Source organism: Gopherus evgoodei, chromosome 2, assembly GCF_007399415.2.
Source record: "Gopherus evgoodei ecotype Sinaloan lineage chromosome 2, rGopEvg1_v1.p, whole genome shotgun sequence".
Taxonomy (NCBI): Eukaryota; Metazoa; Chordata; order Testudines; family Testudinidae; genus Gopherus; species Gopherus evgoodei.
Genome location: NC_044323.1, coordinates 91,628,117 through 91,649,835, shown reverse-complemented (window position 1 = coordinate 91,649,835; position 21,719 = coordinate 91,628,117). Strand labels below are relative to the sequence as shown.

The following is a 21,719-nucleotide window of genomic DNA, read 5'->3' as shown; positions in this document are numbered from 1 at the left end:
CCCTCAATTCACCAACCTTGTACTGTGGGCTAGTGTGTGTATGTTGGGGGTGCGATTGTGGGGGTATAGCCATTTCCTTCTACCCGCTAGGGACACAGAGATGAAAATATCCCTGCAGTCCCCTGAGTGAAAGTACTTCAGTTGTTAGCTGGCCTGCTCATGGACTATGCAAGGGGAAGATACATATTGTGTATACATAGAAGAACTAGCTATAATCTCTTTTTTGTGTCTTCAGAATCTTCACCTCAGCTGCTTCTGCCCAAGGTGGGATGTCTGCTGTGTATGTGAAATCTTTGAAGTTAATGTGGCCTCAGTTTGAAGCTGTTTTAAAATGACAAACCAAAGGGAGGGGAGAAAAGTTTCTGTTCTACTTACAGCTAAGTTTGGACTTAAATTTGACTGTAATTTATTTAAGGCACCAGATTGTCTTTCCAAAGAGGCTTCAGATGTGGCCGTGTTAACATCAAAGGCTTTTGCACACTGCAGAACATTGTGACTTAGGGCTTGTTTATGCTGGCACTTTACAGCACTGCAACTTTCTCACTCAGGGATGTGATAAAACACCCCCTGAGCTCAGCAAGTTTCAGCGCTGTTAAGCGCCAGTGTAGACAGTGCGCCAGCGCTGGGAGCCGCGTTCCCAGTGCTGGTAGCTACACCCCTTATGGAGGTGAGTTTAATGTTGCCCTTAGGCTGAAACTGAAAAGCTGACAGCTTGAGTGAAGCTTAAGGGGCTAAAAAATATTTTATAATCTCTGTTGCTTTTGTATTCCTCATTTGGATTAGATTTACGTGATGGGGGGAGTCATTTAAAAAGTCAGATATATTTGTGCAAATGCTTTTTTACAAAACTAAGTACAGTATATCCACACCTCCGCAGTTGTTTAAAAAAATTACACAAGTTAGTTGGGATGTGTGTTGTGTGTGTGTGTAAACCTCAGCTTTGTAAGTGGTATAACGTTAAAGTATCCCTTTTTTGTGCAATATTTACACCTATTCATAGATTCCAAGCCCACAAAGGACTATTTTTGATAAGCTAGTCTGACCTCCTGCATAACACACGCGAGAGAACTTCTCCCAAATAATTCCTTGAGCATAGCTTTTAGAAAAACATCCAATCTTGATTTAAAGATTGTCAGTGAGAGAGAATCTACCATGACCCTTGGTAAATTGTTCCAATGGTTAATTATCCTCACTGTTAAAATTTTACGCCCTATGTCCATTCTGAATTTATCTAGCTTCAATTTCCTGACATTTGATTGTGCCGAAGAGCATATTATTAAATATTTATTCTTCATGTGGATACTTACAGACTATGATCAAGTCACCCCTTAACCTTCTCTTTGTTAAATAAGAACATAAGAATGGCCCTACTGGGTCAGACCAAAGGTCCATCTAGCCCAGTATCCTGTCTTCTGACAGTGGCCAGTGCCAGGTGCCCCAGAGGGAATGAACAGAACAGGGAATCATCAAGTGATCCATCCCCTGTCGCTCGTTCCCAGCTACTGGCAAACAGAGGCTAGGGACACCATTCCTGCCCATCCTGGCTAACAGCCATTTATGGACTTATCCTCCATGAATTTATCTAGTTCTTTTTTGAACCCTGTTATGGTCTTGGCCTTTAGAACATCCTTTGACAAGAAGTTCCACAGGTTGACTGTGAAGAAATACTTCCTTTTATTTGTTTTAAACCTACTGCCTATTAATTTCATTTGGTGACCTCTAGTTCTTATGTTATGAGAAATAGTAAACAACACTTCCTTATCTATTTTCTCTATACCAGTCATGATTTTATAGACTTCAATCATATCTCCCCTTAGCCGTCTCCTTTCCAAGCTGAAAAGTCCCAGTCTTATTAATCTCTCCTCATACAGAAGCCGTTCCATACCCCTAATAATTTTTGTTGCTCTTTTCTGAACCTTTTCCAATTCCAATATATCTTTTTGAGATGGGGTGACCACATCCACACAGAATATTCAAGATTTGGGTGTACCATGGATTTATGTAGAGGCAACATGATATTTTCAGTCCTATTATCTATCCTTTTCTTTCTAGATGAGCTCTTCGAGTCTATCACTATAAGACCTGTTTTCTAATACTTTAATCATTTTTGTGGCTCTTCTCTGAACCCTCTCCAATTAGCGCCTTGAATTGTTGGCACCAGAACTGGACATAGTATTCCAGCAGCTGTCACGCCAGTGCCAAAAACAGAGATTCCTACTCGAGATTCCCCTGTTTATGCATCCCAGGATTGCATTAGCTCTTATGGCCACAGCATCACAATGGGAGCTCATATTCAGCTGATTATCCACCACAACCCCTGAGTCATTACTTTCTAAGATAGAATCCTCCATTCTGTAAATATAGGCTACATTCTTTGTTCTTGGATACATATATTTACATTTAGCCATAAAATGCATATTGCTTGCACCCAGTTTGTCAAGTAATCCAGATCACTCTGAATCAGTGACCTGCCCTCTTCATTATTTGCCATTCCCCCAATTTTGCCATCTGCAAACTTTATCAGTGATGATTATATGTTTTCTTCCAGATCATTGATAAAAATATTAAATAGCATAGGGCCCCCCCTTGGAAGAACACCCACTTGATGATGATTCCCTATTTACAATTACATTTTGAGACTTATCAGTTAGCTAGTTTTTAATCCACTTAACGTGTGCCATGTTCATTTTATATTGTTCTAGTTTTTAATCAAAATGTTATGCAGTACCAAGTCAAATGCCTTATAGAAGTCTAAGTAAATTATGTCAACACTATTACCTTAATCAACCAAACTTGTAATCTAATCAGAAAAAGATATCGAGTTAGTTTGACAGGACCTATTTTCCATAAACCCATGTTGATTTGCATTAATTACATTACCGTCCTCTAGTTCTTTATTAATCGAGTCCCCTATCAGCAGCTCCCATTATCTTGCTGGAATTGATGTCAGACTTAACAGGCTATAATTACCCACGTCATCCTGTTTAGCCTGTTTAAAAATTGGCATATTAGCTTTCTTCCAGCCTTCTGGAACTTCGCCAGTGCTGCAAAACTTATTGAAAAACACCATTAACAGTTCGGTGAGTTCCTCAGTCAACTCTATTAAAACTCTTGCATCCAAGTTATCTGGACTTACTGATTTAAAAATGTCTGACTTTAGCAGCTTCTGTTGAACATCCCACAGAGATACTTGTGGGATGGAAAAAGTGCTATCACCGCCTGATGAGACCATATCAGTTTTTTCTCCAAATATAGAACAGAAATATTTTATGAACACTTCTGCTTTTTCTGCATTATTATTGATAATTCTACCATTTCCATCTAGTAATGGACCAATACCATTGTCAGGATTTCTTTTTATTTCTCATATATTTAAAAAACTCCTTCTTATTGTCCTTAACTCTGCTGGCCATAGATTTCTCCTTGTGTCCCTTATCAATTTTCTACAATTCCTAATTTCTGATTTAAATTCATTACTATCAACTTCCCATTTCTTCCATTTGATATATATACATATTCATATACATATACATATACTAGATGCCCCAAAAGCCACGATCCCACATTTGAGGAAGAAGGCTGTGCTGGTAAAAAAAAAAAAATAGGTATAGAGGGAAAGTGAAGGCAGCTACTTTATCTATCTATCTATCTATCTATCTATGTATATGTATAGATATTGTGATGGGGCAAGGCCAGATGGCTACAATAAAGTAGTAAGGAACAGGTATGTTAGCCCCAGGCTAACCAAATCCCTAGTACCATGGTAACCAAATGGCAGTTGCTCCAGGTTAATCAAGACACCTGGGGCCAATTGAGATCTTTCTAGAAGGCAGTGGAGATAGCTACATTGATTGGGCCACCTGAAGCCAATCAAGGGCTGGCTGGAACCAGTTAAAAGTCTCCCAGTCACTCAGTGAGTTTGGGGTGTGAGGAGCTGGGAGCAAGAGGTGCAAGGAGCTGAGAGGGCGAGGGCGAGCTGCTGGAGGACTAAGGAGTACAAGCATTATCAGACACCAGGAGGAAGGTCCTGTGGTGAGGATAAAGAAGGTGTTTGGAGGAGGCCATGGGGAAGTAGCCCAGGGAGTTGTAGCTGTCATGCAGCTGGTACAGGAGGCACTATAGACAGCTGCAATCCACAGGGCCCTGGGCTGGAACCCAGAGTAGAGGGAGGGCCCGGGTTCCCCCCAAACCTCGCAACTCCTGATCAGGCGCAGGAGGAGTTGACCCAGACTGTGGGTTCTGTTATATCCTTGGGGGCAGCCGGTTTAGGAAGAAATCACTTGAGGCCAGAAAGCAGACAGCTAACAAAGCTACCATTTATTTACAGACACAGAGCTCACCTGACCAGCTGAATCAGGCTGGGCTGTCCCCTAATAATCTAACTCAGTTGCCATAGGAACAAAAACCATGACGACCAAATACACAACAGGTTTCACCAGAGGGGGAGATCACTGAGGTGAGCAAATCTGCCAGTAAGCGCAGGACCCACCAAAGTAGAGGAGGAACTTTGTCACAATATATAAATAGCTGCCTTCACTTCCCCTCTATACTTTTTTTTTTTTTTTAACCAGCACATTCTTCTTCCTCAAATGTGGGATCGTGGCTTTTGGGGCATCTAATAAAGTATTCTTAAACAATTCCCAATCCAGTTATCTTCCTCCTACCTGATTTGGCTCATAATTGTTTTCAGCTTTGTGAAATTAGTCCTATTAAAGCATCAAGTATATATATATTACTGATCTGAACTTTATTCTGCGTGCACATTATAAATGTAACCAAGTCATGATAACTTGTACCTAAGCTATCATTAATTTTTAGGCCTGTGATCAGTTTTTCTTTAACTGCTAGGACAGGTCTAATAAAGCATTCCCCTGTGTTGGCTGCAACACTTTTTGAGTTAGGAAATTGTCATCTATAATGTTCAGAAATTACAAGGATGTTTTAGTTCTGGCAGCATATGTCATTCAAATTGAAATCCACCATGATCACAGAGCTTTTTTTCCTAGACATTATAGATTAAGTGTGTAAGAAGGTAGTCATCCTGTTCTCCTGTGTGATTTGATGGTGTGTAGCAGACATGAACTAATACCCAATCTTGTGCTTTATCTGTTAGGACATTGATCCAGAAGCATTCAAGATCATTTTCTTCCAAGTTGTCAGTGACTTGGAAACAAGTAATACCATTTTTGACATAGAGTGTCACTCCCCCTCCCTTTTTGCCTACTTAATTTTTCTTAAATAGGTTATAACCATTGATTTTTACAGTCCAATAGTGCGAATCACCCCACAAGGTTTCAGTAATAACAGATTTAATTATCATCATAAATAAGCAATTCCAATTTCTCTCGTTTATAACCCAGGCTCCTAGCATTGATGTATAGGCAATTCAAGAATGTATTGAATATCAGATGCTGACGGTAGTTGACCACTCTCTGTGCACCCAATACATGTGTTTATCTTCCAATCATGTGTTATTGCTTGAGCAAATCTGTTTCCTTCCATCCTAATCCCTGCCAGCAGGGTCATGTTGAGTCCTAAACACAGCAGAACTGATGCACTGCTACAGTATTGGGAGTCAGGATGCAGGGAGCCCACACAGGAGATCTGAGTCCTCTTGTATGCTGCAGAGCACAGCCCCATGGGAGCTAAGTTAGGGGTTAAAGTAGGGTGGGACTGGTGGATCTGTGACTGTGATTGCCATGCTGACCAATATTGTTTCCTTATACTCCCTCATCTGTCTGTCTGTCCATCTGTTGTCTCTTGTTTTATGCTTAGATTGTAAGTTCTTTGGGAAAGGGACAGTCTCTTTGTTCTGCACAGCACCTAGCACAAGGAGGTCCTAGTCCATGACTAGGGCTCCTAGGTACTATAGTTTTGAAAATAATAATAATCATCATCATCCTCCATGGCCTGAGGAAAAGATGTTGTTCAAGCTGTTCATGCTTACACCCTACAAACCTCCTTGCCCGCAGCCCAGTTACTCAGGCTGGGCACTGACAAAAGAATTTAGCCCTTCATATTTATAGTCCATTTGAATATATGGTAGGTCATACTAGCAACATGTGCATTAAATTAATGCCCCATTTACATTATGTGAGCATTTCTTTGATGTAAGCATGTACCAGTAAGTGCTACTTCATTCTGGGATATTAGGATTACTCATTATCCTCCACATTTGGTTTGTGTCCAATGAAGGTCATGTATTGTAAAATGGATTTACCTTGGAGCATAATTTTCTACAGGTGGTAAACATGGCCCTGCCCTTGGTTTTCTATGTAAGAATCCCATTAAAAACCAATGGATGTACTATGTACACATCCATCCCCTTAAATTATCCTCCTTTTGAGCCTGACCCTGCATCCCTTGCTCACCCAAAACTCTCACTCAGCATTCAGGAACAAGATTTATGTTCAATGAACACTTCTGCAATTCCTGGTAAGTATCATTGTCACTTGTTCTATTCTCATGCAAGATGCAGATGGTTTATAAAACACTGATTTTATTAAAGTGAATAATCCTGGTAAATGACCATTTTCCCCCAGGAAATTGTTCATCCCCTTTAATTTTGTGATAACCATTACACAAGCAGCTGGAAAGTACGTGAGCTATATGAACTAATGCACTGTTCTCTTTTCCTAGAAAAACACAGCCGGCTATTCAAGTATATGTGCACTTCCCATTCTGGTCAAGCTGTGTGAGAAGATTAAATAGTATGTATAATATTTCCAGTCCTTAATGGCCAACTTCATAATATTTGGGGCACTTGTTCCTTTTAATAACTAAAACAAAACAAAAAAAACTCTTCAGCTTTAAAAGGGCTTTGTTCTCCTGTAGAAGACAACATTGTTTTCCATCAGAAACATTCTTTAGAAAGTACAGCAGTTAAGGTACATATCACTCCTAGAAGAAGATGCTGGAAATGAATTTGAGTATTTTTAGTATTGAAAACAAAAGCATAATGACAGTGGCGGTAAGAGGACATGCAGGCCCTGTCCCAAACTGGGGGTATCCTGGCATCTTCCCACCCAGATTCCATGTCCGCAAGCCAGGTTATCATCTAGTACCACTTTTCCTCTCTGATTTCCTGTCTCCAAGAGACTTGTCCATATTGGTCACTCATCCAGTTATTGTGCTTCCTGTCCCACTAGAGAGAAACATGCTCTCCTTTGATCACAGCAAGCAGCATCTATATAATTCTAAAAGGCACAAGATAAGAAGTGGACAGGGAAAATGCTCAATTACACATACATTAAAGCTAGAGTCTCAGTAAAGGAAAGTAGGACTGGGCATCAGCTGGGCTACTATTTTCAGAGAGCATCTGTTGGAGCAGAGAATTTATGGGTTGGAGGAGGAACACTTGAAGCATATCTAGTAAGGGATAGGAACACATGAAGTATTTTTAGGATGACCCTATTCCCCAGCCCAATTTGTTCAGTAAAATTCCACTCTTGTGAGTGAACCTCAAATATCAATAGTAGGAGTTGGGGTGATCTGTGTAGAAGATTTCTAAAGAGTCTGTAAAATCCATTAAGTCAAGGCCAGAAGTATTATGAGCAGGGAGAATAGAAGATTTAGCTCAGTGAATCAGATAGTGATAGTTGGAGCCAAAATGTACATACACACTGTAAAATATATGCCAGATCAACGATGTTCGGTTCCCTCCCCCGACCAATATGTGGCAGAACGTTTTCCTCTTTGCACTTGTTCTGGATCTATGCCACTTCCTTTCAACTGACACTAGTCAGAGACTGAACTAGCCTAAAGAAGGCAGTACTTTCAAAGTACAGGGTGCACAGAGAACCAGGATGACAAGTCCAAATAAAAATGTGCATAACCTATCTCCATTGGTTCTCGGTGTCTGATGCTAATGTAATTTGAAACCACCTAGCCTAGGAGCAGCAGCTTAGTTTTTTTACCCTGATTCAGAAGCTCTCATGCGTCCAAGAGGTTGGAAACTCTTTGAAGGTCATATGCTTAGCCTCCCAAGGAGAGGATTCTTAGCATGTCATTCCAAGAACACCACCTGCTAAGCAATACATAAGAATGCTTGTTTCGCCACTGAAGACAGATGCTGATCTGCTTTCTCTAGCCAAGGACAGATGTTGTAATGTTTGGAACTACAGGATCCATGGGGTCCAGTATGCTGTCACTTTACATAATTCAGAAAGTATTAGGCTAATTTTACTACTGATTTGATTTGCTACTTTATTTTAGGAATTTAGTGCTAGATTCTACTGTTATCCATGTGTAACTCCATTTAACTGAGAACAAAGTGACTGAAATCAATACCCTGAAATGTGGAATCAATACCCTGAAATGCAGATACTTGTGTTTGAACATGGAGTGAGAAATTAATAATATATTAACGAACAGCTTGTATATTTGCATCTCTTTACTGTATTTTTGTTTCTGACACAAAGTATTCTGGTTTTTTTTACAGTGCCATAAGAAATAACTTACCATATGAAGACTTTGATGGAGATAAATTTAGTGCTTTCCCAGTAAGTAAGCTTCTCTTTTGGTGGGATAATCCTCTATTGACAAGAATCTCTCTGAAGTTCCTTCTAGCTTCTACAAAACCTTTTTCTTTCATGGGAGAGCATAGGAATCGAGTGAGAGCAGTTTTTATTATAGAAGATATTTTCTTTTGAGGGAAAGGGGAAGAAATCATTCATTTATGCCATTTTTGGCTATAGCTGCATTGTCTGCAGAAGCAAACTGCTCTGCCACTGAGTAATATGTTTATTGACTTAATAGATGGTGAAGCAAACCGATTTAAAAATATTAAAATTGGCAGCATGTCTTATTTCTGCATCAAAATTAGCACAATGTCATTTATTAAAGCTTAGTGTTGGTAATTTGGAATGAAACCCATGTACCAGGCTTTATTCCTGCTCCTTGAGTTACTCTCATTTTAGATATTTGAAATTAAAAAAAAAAAGAATAAGAAGAACATCCTATTTGTGCTTCTCTTGGCTTTTAGACTTTGAGGGGCTATCACTGGAGAGGCAGAGACTGCAATGAAGGAAAAGCAACAGTGTACCCTGGTAGACGGTAATTTTGTTAATTACTTTTAAATACTCATGTTAAAAAGAAATATCTTACAATTTTGGTCAAATCTTGAAAGAATATGCATTATTATTATTATCTATTAATTTGTATTCTGATAGAGCCTAGATGACCCAATCAAGATGGGACCCAATGGTGGTAGGTGCTGTATAGACACACAGAGCTTCTGGTCTAAATAGAAAAGACAGACAGAGGCTGAGAGGGGAGGACAAAGAGAAGCACAGAGAGGTGAACTGATCTTAATCAGCGTCACATGGCAAGTCAGTGGCAGAGCTAGGAATAGATCCCAGTTTCTTGAGTCCTAATCCAGCAGACTACACAGTTTCTCATCACTTCCTCCTAGACTTCACTGGTGATTGCAGGTGCTCTGCACCTCTGCAGACTAGGCCCTTTTGACCCTTTATGATCTTCAAAGCTAGCTCCTATTTACTGATTATTCACTAGAAACTGGATATACTTATATGCTGGTACAGTAAGTATTACAGAAGAGCAATTGAAACTACACAGAGTAGGGCATATTAATATCTTGATGCAAGGAGGAAACACATACACACACTGTGCAATGTTCTGCCGTCAGATGCACATGCAAGGTTCCCACTGAAATCAGTGGGAGCTGTGCAGAAGCAAAAATGGGCCTACTGAAAGAAGAAACCGTCTAAGTATGAATATCATGTGTATTTGGGGATCATATTCAGCCCTCAGTCCACATGGCTCCTACTGAAGTGGGTGGAAATTCTACGTATAGATGACTGGTTAGATACAGTGCCAGATTCTAGTCTCACTGACATTGCCATACATTCAATGTAAGTGATATTTTCCCCTATATTAGGTAAATAACTCCCAGTAACATCAGTGGGACTTACATGCACATGCTGAGTGGAGAACTGTGTGTCTGTGACTAAGGCCCTCTTTGCCCCTTAACTTACCCCATGCTACAAAATCATTTTAAAAAAAAAAAGGTTTCTGCTCACATGATTGCGCCACCAAGCGTCAACAGGGCATAGTTCAGAACTATTTTTAAATCTTGGTAGCAGCCAAGTGCTGAATAGTTTAAAAATACAGGCTTAGCAGAATTATGTTCCACTCACACTGGGCAGCACAACTGTGTTAGGAGAAACAATTTTCTAAACCCACAGTGAACACTGTAGGGCCACAATGTAAAGTGAGCATGAGCCAGTTGTAGGACATGATGGGCCTGATCCAAAGCTTACTGAAGTCAATGGGAGTATTTTCATTGACTTCAATGGGGCTTTGAATCAGGCCCGCAGTGATATTTGATGAGATTTGAAATAGTGGTGAACTAGGGGTAAAAGGGGTAGGTCCAGTTAACTTCTATGGTAGTGGGGACTGCAAACACTTGTGCTATGTCTACACTAGAGCTGAAGGGGTAATTTTCAGCTCAAGTAGACTTGTCATATCTCTGATCAAGATAGCCACACTAAAAATAGCAGTGTAGCTGCGTGCCCAGAATGGGCTAGTTACTCCAAATATGTATCTGCAGTTTCAGATGGGATTGTACTTGGGGCAGCTAGAAGCACTGGAATAAATTGCCAAGGGAGGTTGTGAAATCTCCATCATTGGAGATTTTTAAGAGCAGGTTGGACAAACACCTGGTCTTGATAATTCTTAGTCCTGTCATAGGTGCAGGGGAATGGACTAGATGAGGTCCCTTCCAGTCCTATGTTTCTATGATCTTGATGCCCATGAAGTTGCAGCTACACTGCTATTTTTACCATACTACTGTGGGTATGTCTACCCAAGCTGGAGATGACCTCTCCAGTTCCAGGTAGACGTACCCTGGGTTAGCATTACTCAGCATCTTGTAGAATTGGGTTCTAAATCGTCAATGTGTTTTGGGGGGAATTTCACTTCTCTTAAATTCTGAAAAGAAAAACATATGCAAGTTGAAATTTCTAATTATTTCTTTTAAAATGCTGACTGTTTGATGACCTCCAAGGAGCACAAAGTCTGACATTATGCTCTTATAGAAAATGGACCAAGGAGGCTGGTTTCCTTGAAAAGCACAAAGCATTTTATCGTTAACCCTATTTTATCATTTTTTAATGCTATATCTCTTTTTATAATTCTATATTAGCTCAGATAACTGGGATGTGGAAAGGGATTCTAACTGTAATGGTATATGGGTAAGTAAATTATGTTAAATCTTGAAATTTCTTCCTGATTCCCACTCCCTTCTCTTCTTCTTCTCTTCCACCCCCCTATTTTAGAATTAGTCTGTAAGCGTTTAGACTAATTTCATTTGCATACCAGATTGTGATATCGCAAGTAATACCACTGAAGTCACTTGGTCTACTTGCAGAATATCCTTGTGAATAAAGGACACTACTGTGGGTGGGTGGTTGAAGAGACACATCCAGAACATTCTGAAACATGACCGTTAGGCAGGAAACCTTGCCATACTTCAGGTTTGTAACAATAAAACCCAAATATGCAAGTGTTTCGTGGTCTGGTGTTTTGTTTTGAGGTGTTGAGGGGGTATTTGTTTTGCCAAAGTTTCAAGCACCTTATGGAGGTCCGTGAGTGCAACATCCAAAAGAGAATTCACTGAAGTAATAATAGTGCTTCCACAGGCATAGCTGGAGACCATTGGGAAATTAAATTATCTACTGGTGAATATGGAAAAAAACAGTTTTTATGAGCACAGCATTTGCAAGAGACATCAAATCCAATGTAAATCAAAACAGCATGATATTTGAGATCTCTCAAACATTATGCTATTTAGAACAGGAGTACTTGTGGCACCTTAGAGACTAACAAATGTATTTGAGCATAAGCTTTCGTGGGTTACATCCCACTTCATCAGATGCATAGAATGGAACATAAGAAGAGTGTATATATATACATACAGAGAAGATGCTACATGAGCTCTAAGAGGCTAAGTAATTAGGATGACCTGTTATCAGCAGGAAAAAACTTTTGTAGTGATAATCAAGATGGTCAATTACACACAGTTGATGAGGTATAAAGATAGTTATCATAAGGAAACAGATTCAAGTAGTGTAATGACTCAGCCTGAGTCATTGACCATCTTGATTATCACTACAAAAGTTTTCCTGCTGATAACAGGTCATCTTAATTAATTAGCCTCTTAGAGCTGGTATGGCATCTTCTGTGTGTGAGTGTGTATATATATATAATATATATATACACGCACACACACACACACACGTTCCATTCTATGCATCCGATGAAGTGGGCTATAGTTCACGAAAGCTTATGCTCAAATAAATTTGTTAGTCTCTAAGGTGCCACAAGTACTCGTGTTCTTCTTATGGATACAGACTAACATGGCTGCTACTCTGAAACCTATGCTATTTAGATTTACATTGGATTTAACACAAAACTCCAGTGACATAGCAAGAAGTTTAAACTTCCTTGTGATCACTGTTTAAAAAAAAAGGGGCAACTCCCAGACAAAAAACTTAGTTATCAGAGAATTAAAGTCGTGAATAAACATCCACTGAATTAAATCAACGTTATTATGATGTGACAGTTCTGAAAAGTCAATAATCCAAATGATAGTCCTACTATTTGATTTGTGCTGCCACTTTGCAGGTATCAAATAGACTTCTTTTTCCTTTTATCCTCTAACAGGGTGTAGATCCAAAAGATGGAATTCCATATGAGAAAAAATTCTGTAAAGGTAAATCATTAAATGTAATACATGGCTAATACAATACTTATGTTACATATGTTTTTATACAAACAGTCATAATCATTGTAAATCCAGAGAAAAGATGACAGATTTCACAGCTTCTTTATAATGACAAAAATGGCAAATTCACTCTTTGCTTTAATGTGAGGAGAAAACTCACAGGGCATGTGCTGTTATAATATCAATATCAGTTTAGAAAAATGATTTTAAAAGTGACTTTAGAGCTGAAAGATACCGAGCTGAGAGCATTGGAATTTGATTTTTTTATTCATAGACCAGGTCCAGTGAGGGCAGCAGCAGAAGAGACTCTTCTTCATCCTGCCAATGTGCCTCAAGCTGAACTTGTAGGCACTCCCTCTAGGAGTGAGAGGACAGTTTAGTTTCTATGCACATCCAGTCCATCGCTCTGCTGGAAATGTCAATAATGGTGCCAGTTGTAGTGATGATATTTTTCCTGGCATGGCTATCTATCCACTAGGAAATGGACTGACACTAACGACTCAGGTCATATATAGATATAGATATAGATTCACTAGTATTATAATATACTAATATTAAAAAACCATAATAACAACTTTCAAACCTACATTGACTCGCATTAAATTAGTGACTGAAAGGTGAAAAGCTTCTCTGCAAAGCTCTGTCATTTTAGACAGAAAGTACCGCTCAAGTGCTAAGTAACATTAATTATTAGAAAGCCAGATTGTTCCAATGAAATTACCTTGAGAGCCCGACTCACAAATCTACTCTTAACATGAGTCATTACCAATTCCCTGCGTATTCTGATTTCCCTAAATGTTTGATTTTAAGTAGTTTTAGTAAATATTCCATAGGTAGAAAAAACGAATGTTAGCTTCACAGCAGAACCTGTGTTAAAATAACAATTTGAATAAAATCTTATGGGAATCTCTCATTAAGCAAGAAGTTCTCTCTCTTATTCATACAGCATGCCTATTTGTTTTTCTTAGATTGTTGGCACATCTGTTTAGGCAGGCTTTTGATGCAGATGGAATGAAAATCTCCCATTCTAGGATCTGAAATGAACACATTTCAAACACAAACAGTGGCCAATGCCGTATTTCCATTTTACACACTGAATCTACCAGAGCCGTGTCTTTTTATCTTAATCTTGTTGTATAAAAAACAAGATTCACTTTACAGTGTGACAAAGGCCAAGGGAATTTTAAAACTATTAATGAAATGTACTTATTAGATGCAGAGTCCAAAGGGATCATTCTGTTGGGAGATTCAGCTGGAGCTCACTTTCACATCCCTCCTGAATGGATGACAGCAGCACAGATGTCTCTGGTAAGGAATTCTGTTCTGATCCTTGAAGCAGTGCCAGCCTTGGATTGATATTTGCTTTCTCTCTTATTATAGAGGTGCCAAGAGAGAACAGGTGCAAAATGCCCTTTGTTTTGGAAATCCATCACATTTTTGGAGGAAATTTCCATTGGAATGAATTCTGGAGCGTCTTAGGAAGGAGAAACATCCCAATCTATATCAAAACACTGCCAAGGGGTTCTTTTAAAAAAAAAAAACATAAAAAGACACCAAATTTATGTGATAAAGGTGAAAATTCTTTGCTGCCATGACTCCTTTGACATGAGTAGAGTTAGGTCAGCAAAGAATTTGGCCCCAAAACTCCACTATTGCACAGGAGATAGAACCCTGGACATTTGGCTTTATAAACACACACCTTGAACAAAAGGAAAATGTTGTTTTGCTATCAGTGGGCTCAGTTCTGGAATCCTTTCCTACATTAAATACTATTTACTTAAGCAGACTCAACGAAGTCAGTAGGACTCGTATTCATTACACTAGTCTTAAAGGAAAGGATTGTACAGGGTACTCTATCAATACCATAATGATGGCTCTTCATTTGGAGCATATCTCAGCATGATCTCCAAGTTTTTTTCAAATGGAAAAAAAGCCCGAATGTAAATTATGTTTAGGATGCAGATATTGCAATGCCATTCACTGAGGTGGAATAAAAAGGCAAGAGGAGTAAGTCACTTTACAAAAATTTCTGCTTGTTGGTGAAGGGGAATCCTCCAAGATGCCCCACACCTCCTCTTTATTCTTCCCTGAACAAGTTCCCTTGTGTTGCACAGATTTGACCCTCTACTTGAGAAGAGCTGTATATTAATCCCTCTGGAGTATATTGGCACTGCACTTGGGTCAGCAGCAGAGGGATTGCTCAGAAGTGACACAAGTTAGCCAAAGAGACTGAATTTTTCTGTAGCATGCTAAACTCACACTCGCCCCAGAGGAAGAGGAACATGGAAAATGTGCCATTTTTAAAGAAAATATTCAGTCCCAGTAATTACAGCATTACTGGAGGCTTGCAAATTTCAGTCAGAATTGTATGCATTTTCCATCTTTCATTTGCAAAGCCAAACTGATTTAAATATTCTAGATTAGCGGTTGTTTTTCGTCGTTATGTGAAAACGACCTTGGCGGGTCCTGCACTTATTGGCAGATTTTCTCACCTCAGTGATCTTCCCCGCAGTCTGGATCAACTCCTCCTGTGTCTGATCAGGAGTTGGGAGGTTTGGGGGGAACCTGGGCCCGCCCTCTACTCCCGGTTCCAGCCCATGGCCCTGTGGATTGCAGCTGTCTATAGTGACTCTTGTAGCTGTCATGCAGCTGTTACAACTCCCTGGGCTACTTCCCCATGGCCTCCTCCAAACACTTTCTTTAGCCTCACCACAGGACCTTCCTCCTGGTGTCTGATAACGCTTGTATTCCGTAGTCCTTCAGCAGCACACCCTCTTACTCTCAGCTCCTTGTGCCTCTTGCTCCCAGCTCCTCACACGCACTTCCTCTCCTCTGGCTCCTCCTCGCCTGACTGGAATGAGCTCCTGATTAGCCTGCCTTGATTGGCTGCAGGTGATCTAATCAGCCTGTCTGCCTTAATTGGTTCTAGCAGGTTCCTGATTACTCTAATGCAGCCCCTGCTCTGGTCACTCAGGGAACAGAAAACTACTCATCCAGTGACCAGTATATTTGCCCTCTATCAGACTACTGTACCCCACTGGTTTGGGTCTGTCACAGTTAGTAGTCTGGGAGATGATTATAGGAATTACATTGATGACAGAGCTGATGAAGAAACATAATGAATTAGTGGTAATGATAATTAAGATTATCTTCTCTAATAAATATGGTGATGATGATGATGTTGACGATGACAGTAACAATACAATAATAAAGTGATGTATTCAAGCTACAGTTTTATACTGCCAGCATTTCTATTACAAATCTCTGATGTTCAGATTTTAGAATTTTTCTATAAACAGTTTCTCTAGGCTGAAACTTGGCCCATAACCTTTCATATTCAGAGCATGTTTTCTGTATGAAATGCAACAAAAATTGGTTAACAGCATCCAGGGATTTCGCAACAGCCACCCGAATTTCCCCAAAACCCCTCCCCTCCATTTTGTGAACTACTTATATGCAATGTTGCCAATTTAGTGATTGTTTGGAAATTTGAATTGAAATTTAAACATTAATACACACTTTAAAAGCATATAAAGTGTATAATAAAATACATGTATCTGAAAAAGTATAATAGATTTGAAAAGTATGAACATAGACTAGCTTCCTTATACAGCTTTTATTTTTATGACAATAAAACATTCATTTCAGTGATGTTGGCCAACCAAATAATTTCAAATTATGATTTTTAAGCAAAGTCTAAATGAGCTCTCATGGGTGAATACCCACTTCCTCAGATGCATGTAGTGGAAATTTCCAGGGGCAGGTATATATATGCAGACAAGCTAGAGATAATGAGGTAGTTCAATCAGGGAGGATGAAGCCCTGTTCTAGCAGTTGAGGTGTGAAAACCAAGGGAGGAGAAACTGGTTCTGTAATTGGCAAGCCATTCACAGTCTCTGTTTAATCCTGAGCTGATGGTGTCAAATTTGCAGATGAACTGAAGCTCAGCAGTTTCTCTTTGAAGTCTGGTCCTGAAGTTTTTTTGCTGCAGGATGGCCAGCTTAAGGTCTGCTATAGTGTGGCCAGGGAGGTTGAAGTGTTCTCCTACAGGTTTTTGTATATTGCCACTCCTAATATCTGATTTGTGTCCGTTTATCCTTTTCCATAGCGACTGTCCAGTTTGGCCGATGTACATAGCAGATGGGCATTGCTGGCATATGATGGCGTATATTACATTGGTGGACGAGCGGGTGAATGAACCGGTGATGGTGTGGCTGATCTGGTTAGGTCCTGTGATGGTGCTGCTGGTGTAAATATGTGGGCAGAGTTGGCATCAAGGTTTATTGCATGAATTGGTTCCTGAGCTAGAGTTACTATGGTGCGGTGTGCAGTTACTGGTGAGAATATGTTTCAGGTTGGCAGGTTGCCTGTGGGCGAGGACTGGCCTGCCACCCAAGACGTGTGAAAGTGTGGGATCATTGTCCAGGATGGGTTGTAGGTCCCTGATGATGCGTTGGAGAGGTTTTAGCTGGGGACTGTATGTGATGGCCAGTGGAGTCCTGTTGGTTTCTTTCTTGGGTTTTTCCTGCAGTAGGAGGCTTCTGGGTACACATCTGGCTCTGTTGATCTGTTTCCTTATTTCCTCATGCGGGTATTGTAGTTTTGAGAATGCTTGGTGGAGATTTTGTAGGTGTTGGTCTCTGTCTGAGGAGTTAGAGCAGATGCGGTTGTACCTCAGTGCTTTGCTGTAGACAATGGATTGTGTGATGTGCCCGGGATGGAAGCTGGAGGCATAGAGGTCGGTAGGTTTTCGGTATAGGGTGGTGGTAATGAGACCATCACTTATTTGCACCGTGGTGTCTAGGAAGTGGACCTCCCTTGTAGATTGGTCCAGGCTGAGGTTGATGGTGGGGTGGAAGCTGTTGAAATCATGGTGGAATTTTTCCAGATTAACATGGCTACCCCTCTGATACTTGACATCCTGACATTTCAGATTAACATGGCTACCCCTCTGATACTTGACATCCTGAAGCTGAACACTGGTTCCAAACAAGACCAGCAAATGCTCACTATCTTTCTGCAAGAAACTCAACTGACTGGCTAGAAGCATGTGGTGCAACAGTGAAAAAAGGCTCAACAAATGAAAAAGTGAAGAACTCTCTCACATTCAAAAAATTTGCATACATGGCTGATGAATGCACCGTGCAAATGGGTATCAAGTATTAAGTCATTGTGTACGTTATCTTGATGTGAGTGGTAGGCCAGGAGATACATTTCTAGATGTTCAAGTTATAAAAGATACATTGGCTGCATCTTAGAAAAGTTAAATGCTTATCAACTGGACCCCAAACAGGTGGCTGCTTGTGCATTTAATTGAGCTACAAACTTCTCTGAAAGACATGATGGAGTACAAGCTTTACTCAGAGAAAAGTGTAACCCTAATCTCTCCTATACACACTGCAGAGACATCTACTCCAACTAGCGCTAGTACAAGCTGCAGATTCTTCAAAAGACATTTAAAAAACTATAAATTTACTGTCTTCATTATGTTCTTTTTTCATCAAGAGCCCAAAAAAACTGAATATCTTGGAAAATATAGAAGATATGCTGGGACTGAAGTTCAAATTAGTCCAACCTGGGAAAACGCTCTGGCTTTTCATGAGTGATCCTTGCCTGTTGTCTTAAAATTACTCCAGCCATTATTACTGACTTTGGAAAGTATCTACCAGATGGGATGGATCTAAGTAGTGAGGCTGGTGGATTACTTTTGCTACTGCATTCAGAGAAGACTATTGCTATTCTCTCTTGTAACTCTACTGTTGAAACCACTTGGGTCATTAAACAATGCCATCCAGGCATCTGCTACAACAGTAGTAGATCTTTGTCCAGCAATAGAAGCTACATTTGGCTCAATCAGAGCTATCCATTGGAAAAGTACCGGAAGAAGTAAAGACTTCAGTACAGAAGTTGACTGATGAAGGCACTTATATTGAATCCTTAAGTGAAGAGGACAAGAAGTGTTTGTTAAGACAACTAAAAAAGTACACAGACTTGATTCTTAAAAATCTACAACTGCGACTTCTAGATTCTACTCAACCTCTACGTAGCTTTTACAGATCCCTGTCCTATAAAACACTGACAGTTGAATGGAGTGAGGCACTGCCAGCAATGGGGCTGCTGTTTGCTCAGGAAAAAACAAAGAATTTGAACACAGAATGGACTATCATATGATGAATGAAGATTTGACTTCAACTTCTTTTTTATCATCTTGACCAGATCTTTATGCTGTTTCCTGGGATGAAAGAAGTAGGAATTCATCTCTTGCTACTCCCAGTCACAACAACTACAATGATGAAAAAGAACACTCAACGGAATTGAATTTTGTGTTCTGAAAGAAGCTGCCTGATCATGTGAATGAACTAATGCGCATATCAGTTGAAGGAATGGAAATGCTAGACACACGATGTACATGTTTAAATGAAATTCTAGTTGAATATGAATTTGTACAGGAAAACTGTTAATTTTTCTTTTATTTAAAGAAACTAGTTTTTAGTTAGGGAGAGAGTGTAGATTAAAGCCAATGAGCAACATATTCCTTATCACTTGATCACTTTGTTTGTGAAAAGATTTAAAAATTTTATTAAAGTTAATGTTTAAAATTAAATATACACGCTACATGTGAGTTTTTTCTGACAGCATAAATGAGTGGCTAAATTGGGGTAAATTTTGGTGCATATGAAAAGGAACGGCTAATAGCATTAACTTGAGCCAATGCCAATAAGTTCAAGTAGAGCACATCTTTACCTACTGGGCTTTGTCGACCAGCCTAAAATGTAACCTAAAAGTTCTCTGCTCTTCCAGTTCTAAGCCTTTCTTGAGCAGGAATTGCTAATCGCATGTGGTTTTGGGTTGTGAACACAGAGAGAGTAGGTTAGTCACATCTTAATGCTACCAAAATCATCTTTAATTGAGACCATAACAAGAACATGAATTTAGGCCTCCAGTGGGAAAAAGATTAGTGTGTTAACCTACTGCACCACTTAGCTCCCCATGTCACAAAGCTACTGTTAATTTCTTACAATACACTTTGCTTTGATTCCTCCAACCCTACTGTGAATAAATACTTGGAAAAGTGAATTACTGACCAGTTTTTCCCAACATTCATTGCCTCCCAAAATGACTCAAAGACGGAAGTTCACAAAGGCAATGTTTTTCCTGGAGTATTTAAATCTTGGGGGGCATGGGAAATGAATATGCTGCCTTTTCAGATTTATTAAAGGATGAAGTTTACAGTCTACAGCAATTCCATGCACCCTTCCGTTCATCAACACCACACCACGGGAGACTATTAAGTGATGTTTTAAAGCTAATTAGATTAGGGAAGAATTTTCCAGGAGAGACTTTGGGAGTTTAGTTAAGAGACTCTGAGGAATGTCTGTTGGGCCTTGTTATGCTGGCTGTTCCTGCTCTGCCATGCAGTGGAAGTCAGGTTGAACCAGAGGAGAATTATAGAATAAATGATCAAATCTCCTTACTTAAGAAGTTTCAGATTATCATGTTGGATAATTTAACAATCAGCAGCATAAATGAGTCCCAGACTTTCAAACGTGGGTGACTAACTTTAGGTAGATAAATCTATATTTAGGCACTTACAGAAGAGATCTGATTTTTTTCCAGAGGTTTTGAGCATCCACAGCCTCACTGAGTTCAATGCAAATGGCAGATTACTCTGCACTTCTGAAAAATCAGCCCATAGATGTCTAAATATGGATTTTAGAGACCTACAATTAGGCATCCCATTTTCAAAATTTTGACCTAGTAATATGAAAGTCAGGACAGACACTTAAACTCTCTGGCCCATATCATGCCTTTCCACAGGAAAATTCCTGGGAGAACTGAGTGCAGGTGGCAAAAAAAATCTGCAGGGATTCCAGTGTATCATGTGACAGGAAGGGACAATGGTTTGAAAACTAGAGGCAGAAGGGAGGATGACCTCTTCTCCTCCAGTCCTCCAAATGTCCACAGGTGTGATGTTGTCTAAAATATAATCATGCAAATCATTATTGCTACCACTGCTATATAATTGCGGCAAATCTTATACAAAATACAATTCATGGCCAGAAAGGGTTAAGCAGCTTGCAGGCTGGATGACCTAGAGCCAATCTTGAAAGTCATGTTAGAAAGCTATGCAGATGGTAATTAGGGCCATTCATGGTTGATAGGCTAGAACTTTGAAATGCAAACCCATATTGTTAGAAGTGATACTAACTGTGTGTATCTTAAATGCTAGCCATATAAACAGACAGTTCCTGTCTGTCACTTTAGCTACCAATTCAGAGATCAAAGGGGAATATTAACATTTAGATGAATCTTGGGTGAAATAATGTCATTGTCTATATGTCTCTTTAAAGTTTGTGATAAACTGCCAAATGGATAAATTGCCCTATGTTAATTTGTGTAACTAATTACTGGTGGTGTTCAGGAAACAGAAGGTTACATCAATAGCCTATTGTTTACCCAGGACTGTATGGTCAAGTGGAGGCTAGAAAACTGTATAAAAGATTGTTGGGTCCTGATCCTGATATCTCAGATCTGCTTAAGCTTCATCAGGGAAAGCTTAAGCCACATGACAAGATCCCAGTAAAGCTGGTACAACCTGGATATGATATTGGACATTGGGCTATAACCTAGGAACTAAATTCTAAAGGAACTCTTTGCAACTACAAAGCTCACCATCGCTACTATGAATCTGAACCTCAGAAATTGAACTCATGTCTATATGTATATTAATCTTTTAACCATACTGTCTCCCTTTTCATTTTTAAGAATTTTTAGTTTAGATAAGAATTGGCTGTAGATGTATTTGGGTAAGATCTTGAATATTCATTAACCTGGGAGGTAATTTGTCCAATCGTTTGGGATTGGTAGAACCTTTTCTTTTAAATGATTAAATAAGATTTTCAGAAATTATCATCATATTTGGCTTGGGTACCTGGATGAAGGCCTGAGGCTAGGTTTTTTCAAGGAAACTCTG

The 21,719-nt window shown here is 39.5% G+C and overlaps 1 protein-coding gene across 5 annotated transcripts in view; it reads left to right on the top strand.

The window, feature by feature from the left end:
• AOAH (acyloxyacyl hydrolase) overlaps window positions 1-21,719 on the top strand; it is a 120,446-nt gene that overhangs the window by 39,451 nt on the left and 59,276 nt on the right. For all 5 annotated transcript variants that reach the window (XM_030551363.1, XM_030551365.1, XM_030551364.1 and 2 more), the window contains exons 7-12: window positions 6,640-6,710; window positions 8,441-8,501; window positions 8,984-9,054; window positions 11,165-11,213; window positions 12,685-12,733; window positions 13,959-14,053. In XM_030551363.1, the coding sequence (XP_030407223.1) occupies window positions 6,640-6,710; window positions 8,441-8,501; window positions 8,984-9,054; window positions 11,165-11,213; window positions 12,685-12,733; window positions 13,959-14,053 (396 nt within the window). The remainder of the gene's footprint in view (window positions 1-6,639; window positions 6,711-8,440; window positions 8,502-8,983; window positions 9,055-11,164; window positions 11,214-12,684; window positions 12,734-13,958; window positions 14,054-21,719) is intronic.